The 6,965-nt window shown below is 43.7% G+C and overlaps 1 protein-coding gene across 2 annotated transcripts in view; it reads left to right on the top strand.

The window, feature by feature from the left end:
* The window catches only part of IFT88 (intraflagellar transport 88), a 105,216-nt gene extending 103,668 nt beyond the window's left edge, over positions 1-1,548 (top strand). Inside the window, exon 25 of one of the 2 annotated variants that reach the window (XR_016348548.1) lies at positions 1,227-1,362. Coding sequence is in view for 1 of the 2 variants with exons in the window: in XM_089775585.1 (XP_089631711.1) it covers positions 1,227-1,348 (122 nt within the window). In the remaining variant the exon portion in view is untranslated. Of the gene's footprint in view, positions 1-1,226 lie in introns of both variants that reach the window. The other variant, XM_089775585.1, reaches the window with a different exon arrangement.
* The last annotated feature ends 5,417 nt before the right edge of the window (positions 1,549-6,965 follow it).

Consider the following 6,965-nt stretch of genomic DNA (forward strand, 5'->3'; position numbering starts at 1 on the left):
TCCGTGCCAATCTAGACGCTCTTTTCCGAAAATGCTTTTAACGGAAAACTTTTCCGTTAAAACCATTTCCGGAAAAACATACCAGTCTAGACGTAGCCATATAGAATCCCATTGACTTCAGTGACACTGCACGAGGGTGTAATGCTTTCAGCTAGTAAATCCCAAAGCAGTAAACTTGTTAGGGCACAAAATCAGTGTCATTGTCTGGATATACCTGGGACACTTAATATGAATTTAATCAGACTGCAACATTAGTATATAAATGTCTGGGACTATTCAACGGATAAAGTGTACAGTACAGGCAAATCAGTGTTTATTCAAATCAGCCCTCCCTACATTTTCCATCCAGATCCCTCCAGGCAACCCATGGTTTGGACCTGACTGTACACCTCCCTCATAGGAGGATTTAGATGGGCTATGAGAATTGCGGAATGAGGATTGGCTCCTTGCTGTACCAATCATAGGAGTCCCCACCCCCACTCTCCCTATTCTGTTCCTTTATCCAGCACCACCTTTTAAGTCTTTTACTAGGTCATTTATCTGTCACTGAATCCCTTCCCTATGGAGTGGGATTGGTCCTGCCTTGGGCGGGGGGCTGGACTTGATGACCTCCTTAGGTCTCTTCCAGCACTATGATTCTATGAGTGCCTGCCCTGCTTCCACCACCCACACTTATCAGATAGGTTGCAACATATGTCCAAACCCCTTTTCTTCTTATCAGAAAGAGTCCTCCCTGAAAAATTCTGTGGGGAAGGGAGAAAAAAACCTCACATCACTTGAAGCCAATCTGATGGTGCAGGAAAAATTCTTTCCCAGCTCCCCTTTGAAAGAAGCACAATGCTCATAGTAGGTCCTAACCCAGCCTGATATCTACCTCTTTTAGGGCAGAGGGGGTGAGTACTGCCTTGCTTGCTGCATGGAACAAAGGAGCTTCCTCATGTCCAGGGCTTGCACATTCCTTAGGGTGACTCAGACCTCACATTCTTGGGGATGATTCAGCACCACAAAGCTGACCAGTCCACCTTTTTCTGTCTTTGACCTCAGTCTCCCTTTTCCCCCAGCCATAAAGCACAGCTGCCCTTCCTCAGTAAGCCCAGCCAATGTATGCCCCACTGTAAGTGCAGTATAGTCATTTAAGCTAATTCTTGATTTAGTATCATATGAGTTATAAGCTAACTTACTTTAAAATAAAGCTTATGTTTCAACTCTTTTCTTTTTAATCCTAGATGCTTCCTATGTAGATCCACTTGGGCCACAAACAGAGAGACCAAAAACTGCAGCAAGAAAAAGAATGGATGAAGATGAGTTTGCTGATGAAGAGTTAGGAGAGGATTTGCTTCCAGAATAATGTGTAGTATATGATAACATTTATGTTTTTTTCTACTTTTTTTGTGTGCAAAATATTCAGAGATGATAATTTTGTATTAAAATTTGATTAAATGACTAAGAAAAAATATATTATATTTATTCATAGTAATGTGTATATATAAAATTGTGAATTAGGAGTCAAGAATTTCTATTATAGTCAATAAAAATGGTAAATTTTGATTTTTTTGTTTTGGCCATGCATAAAATCAGTGCTCAGGCACTTTTTTTTAAACAAACCAGTTGTACATTGTAGAAAGCTTTTATTTGCAGAGATGTTACAAAGATATTGCAATAGTATGAAGCATAGATGTCTCTTTAGTGAGTTACATTTTTATAGCATCTTTCAAACCCAAATACTTCAAAGATCATGCGAGAAGGATAGGCGTTTCACAGACTTAATGAGAGGTCTGTTTCCTTATCAACTGATCTACTTTAATAGTGTCACATAGTCATAAGGCTCACTTCAGCAAAACACATAAGCAAATGCTTAATTGAATGAGACTTAAGCACATACTTAAGATCAGGCTTAAATGATTTGCTGAATTTGGACCAAAATGCAGCTACACTCATACTGCAAAATTGGCACCTATTCACTCAAGAGATCAAGTTCCTTGAGGCTATGTCTAGACTGGCAAGATTTAGCGCAAATACTCTAAACGCAAGAGTTTTTATGTTAGAGTATTTGCGCAAGAGACCGTCTATACTCGCATGTGCCTTTGCGCAAAAGATTTGCTTTTGCGCAAAAACATCCATGCCAGTGTAGACGCTCTCTTGTGCAAGAATGCTCCGATGGCCATTTTAGCCATCAAGCTTTCTTGCACAAGAAATTGATGTTACCTGTCTATACTGGCCTCTCGCGCATAAGGACTTATCCCTGGGTATGTCTACACTACCCCCCTAGTTCGAACGAGGGGGGGTAATGTAGTCATACAGAGTTGCAAATGAAGCCCGGGATTTGAATTTCCCGGGCTTCATTTGCATAAAGCCAGCCGGCGCCATTTTTAAATGCCGGCTAGTTCGGACCCCGTGCTGCGCGACTACACGCGGCACGGACTAGCTAGTTCAGATTAGGAAGCCTAATCCGAACTAGCTAGTCCGTGCCGCGTGTAGCCGCGCGGCACGGGGTCCAAACTAGCCGGCATTTAAAAATGGCGCCGGCCGGCTTTATGCAAATGAAGCCCGGGAAATTCAAATCCCGGGCTTCATTTGCAACTCTGTATGACTACATTACCCCCCCTCATTCGAACTAGGGGGGTAGTGTAGACATACCCCGAGTGGGAGCGTCAGAGTATTTGCGCAAGAAGCACTGATTTCATACAGTAGAATGTGAGTGTTCTTGCATAAAATACTCGCGGCTAGTGAAGACAGGCGGCAAGATTTTGCGCAAAAGCGGCTGCATCAATGTAGATGTAGCCTGGATGTTTTAGAAGCAAAATACCTTATTTTTGTCATTTTTCGCCTGTTAGCCTAGTGTGTGGCCAGAGCGTGCTGGATTTTATTCTAGCATATGCATCGTCAACAGAATTGGTAACTAGACTTCAGTTGCTGAATACAGCCTCTTCCCGACTTACTACCAATTGCTCGGTCCGTAACCGGTTCGTAAGTCAGACCCCATAGAGTTACACGCGACTGCGTTGTTCGTAAGTGCGGCTCGTGTAACTTGGGCTCCACCATTTACGACAGCTTCTGTCGTAACTGCAAACAGTCATAAGTCGACTGTTCGCAACTCAGGGACTGGCTGTATTAGTTTTGGACTGGGCATCATTCTCAATAAGGGCTAAGTTCTATTTTCAGATCCAAGGTTATGTATTCAATGCTGACAAATGTCATGATCCAAGCAAAGTGATACGGAGTTATGGAGGCACAATACAATAAAACAATACTGGGGGACTCCATGATTTACAGTCACTTTTCAAAGCAGTACATTCTCATAATAATTATCATTCAAATATGTTGTAAAATATTGTTTTTAAGTAGTGGGAATTAAATAGTGTAGAATCAGTTTTTAAACATATTTGTCTATTTCATTTTCAATTTAGACTTTGGTATTAGTATATTAGGGCTCAGTTTTTTTTACAATTCCATGATTCACAACTAGATTGTATGAAGAGTATTTCCCTGGTCAATCACCCTGGCTACGTCTACACTGGCCCCTTTTCCGAAAGGGGCATGCTAATTTTCAACTCCAGAATAGGGAAATCTGCGGGGGATTTAAATATCCCCCGCAGGATTTAAATAAACATGTCCGCTGCTTTTTTCCGGCTTGGGGAAAAGCCGGAAAAAAGCGTCTAGACTGGCCCGATCCTCCGGAATAAAGCCCTATTCTGGAGGATCTCTTATTCCTACTTTGAATAAGATTTCCCTATTCTGGAGTTCCCTATTCTGGAGTTGAAAATTAGCATTCCCCTTTCGGAAAAGGGGCCAGTGTAGACATAGCCCCTCTGTTTGGAATGTTCTCTCCATTTCTGGGTGAGACATTCTTGACTTGTTGTTTTAAAAGTATTTCCATAGTTCTTCTGCAGTAGATCTTAGGCCTGATTTACACTTTTGTGCAATAAAATATGCAAATGAGACAAAGCGGTGATTATTGCCATGCCTCATTTGCATACTTAATGAGCTGCCATTTTTCCAGAAAGGGCTTTTGTCTACATGGCTCCTTTTTGTGAAAAACCCTGCTCTTGCACAAGAGCTGTTCTTCCACTTTTTTTCAGGAAGAACGGCTTTTGCGCAAGAGGGGGTTTGTGTGCAAAAATGGCAGCTCATTAAGTATGCAAATGAGGCATGGCAATATTCACTGCTTTGCATCATTTGCATATTTTATTGCACAAGAGAGCACAGTATTGATGTAGCCTAGGGCTTTACACCAAATTTTTAGCCACATATGGTTGATTTTCTAAACAATGAGTCAACATTTCCAATCTGTCTCGCCAATGGTGGGCCACTGAAGTCAATGTCGGTTACTCCTGATTTCACAAGGAGTTATGCTATTCCCAACCTTGCCTGGTTGAATTTATGATAGTGTAGATGCAGCATTGGCAAAAGTCAAAGCTATTGGCCTCTTGGAGACATTCCACAGGGTCCTGCTTTGGCCAGAACTTGCGCCTCTACTGTTCTCCAGATGAACAGGAAAAGCCCTGAGAAAATTTGAATTTAGTTTCCCATGAGGGCAGTGTTGCAAGCACATCTCAGCATGAGCAGCACACCGTGGCACACGTGGCCATGATGCAACAGCTAAAATACTTCAATGATTTCAAAAAGTTTTAGTCCCATGGGCTCCAGTTCCCAGGGGCTGCCTTGCCTAAATAAAAACACATGTTTTCTAAACAACAGTCTCTTTATTGCTTATACTGTAGGGGTGGGGTGGGGGATTAAAGGCAAACACAGGGGCTGTGTCTAGACTGGCCAGTTTTTCTGGAAAATCAGCCACTTTTCCGGAAAAACTTGCCAGCTGTCTACACTGGCCGCTTGAATTTCCGCAAAAGCACTGACTTTCTACTGTAAGAAATCAGTGCTTCTTGCGGAAATACTACGCTGCTACCATTCAGGCAAAAGTCCCTTTTGCGCAAAAGTTTTGCGCAAAAGGGATAGTGTAGACAGCGGAGACTTGTTTTGCTCAAAAAAGCCCAGATCGCAAAAATGGTGATTGGGGCTTTTTTGCGCAAAAGCATGTCTAGATTGGCCACAGACGCTTTTCCGCAAAAAATGCTTTTGCAGAAAAGCATCCGTGCCAATCTAGATGCTCTTTTCCGAAAATGCTTTTAACGGAAAACTTTTCCGTTAAAAGCATTTCCGGAAAATCATGCCAGTCTAGACGTAGCCAGGGTGTGCAGGGGCAACTGGTTGAGAGCAACATGCATGAGTCTGAAAACTGGCCATTCATAAAACTTCCTCAAAGCCCCTCTGATGTTCAGCTGCTCAGAGTCTCTGGCCAGGTGCTCTGCCTCAGTCCCCGCCAGATAAGTTTCCTCTTTGCTTTCACAAATATTATGGAGCACACAACAGGCTGACACCACAAAGGGAATGTTGCATTCACTGAGGTCTAACTTAGTCAGGAGACTCCTAAACCTACCCTTTAAACATCCAAAACCACATTCAACCACCATTCTGCACTTGCTTGTCACTGGGGTTCAGGCTGCCCAGGCATGGCTTCATAAGCCACCAGAGCAAGAGGTAGGCTGGGTCACCAAGGATCACAATAGGCATTTCCACCTCTCTGATTCTGATTTTCCTGTCTGGGAAAAAAATTCCAGTGTGTATTTTTCGCTTTCTAAAGAGGCAGGAGTTCCTAAAGATGCACGCACGCATCATGCACTTTTCCCAACCATCGCACATTGATGTCTGTGAAATGGCCCTTGTGATCCACCAGCGTCTGCAGCACCATCAAGAAGTACCCCTTGCAGTTTATGTACTCCGTCAGAAGGTGGTCGGGCCCAAGATGGGACTATGTGTTCCAGCTATTGCGCCACCGCAGTTAGGGAACCCCATGACAGCAAAGGTATCCACATTTCCCAGAGTCACAATCCTCTGTAGTAAAATGGTATTTATCACGTTGGCTACTTGTATAACAACAGCCCCCACTGTAGACTTCCCTGCTCCAAATTGATTCCCAACTGAACAGTAGGGCTGTGTCCAGACTGGCAAGTTTTTCCACAAAAGCATCTACTTTTGCGGAAAAACTTGCCCACTGTTTACACTGGCCACTTTGAATTTGCGCAAGAACACTGACGATCTAATGTAAGTTTGTCAGTGTTCTTCCGCAAATATAATGACTCTCCCGTTCGGGAAAAAGCCCTCTTGCGCAAATGCTTTTGCGCAAGAGGGCCAGTGTAGCCAGCTGAGAACCGTTTTGTGCAAAAAAGTGCCGATGGTGAAAATGGCGATCGGGGCTTTCTTGCACAAAACTGCGTCTAGATTGGCACGGACGCTTTTCCGCAAAAAGTGCTTTTGCACAGAAGCATCCGTGCCAATCTAGACGCTCTTTTCCACAAATGCTTTTAACAGAAAAACTTTTCCGTTAAAAGCATTTGCGGAAAATCATGCCAGTCTAGACGCAGCCTAGTTGTCTAGCATCACAAGCTTCCAAAGGGCTATTGCCCTGCACTTCTCCATGGTCAGTGTGGGTCTCATTCAGTTATTCTGGTGTTTTGGGGCAGGGGAAAGCTATTCACAAAGTTCAAAGAAAATGGCTTCGTGCATTCGGAAGTTCTGCAGCCACTGCTGATTATCCCATCTCTGAATCACAATCCCGTCCCACCAGTCTGTGCTTGTCTGATGACAACAGAACTAGCATTCCACTGTTTCCACAGGATTGACTGACTGGCTGCTGCGCTTGCATCAGCACCAGCACTTGTATGAACAGCGACTCCATGCCAGCCTGAGATTCGTCTTCATCCTGGCAGAGCGACATGCATGCACTCCTGAAGAACTGCACAAGGGGGTAGAGATTACACAAGTGCATTATGGGATGCTGACAAAGTGAACCCATAACCATTCACTGCATAGTTTTAGTCTAAGCAGGCACTAGGAGCATAACCCAGAATGCAAAGTTCCCCACGATGCATTACTGTTGATGAAAGGCTCCCTACTGGGGCTGCACT

Source organism: Pelodiscus sinensis, chromosome 1 (assembly GCF_052426305.1).
Source record: "Pelodiscus sinensis isolate ZL-2025 chromosome 1, ASM5242630v1, whole genome shotgun sequence".
Classification (NCBI taxonomy): Eukaryota; Metazoa; Chordata; order Testudines; family Trionychidae; genus Pelodiscus; species Pelodiscus sinensis.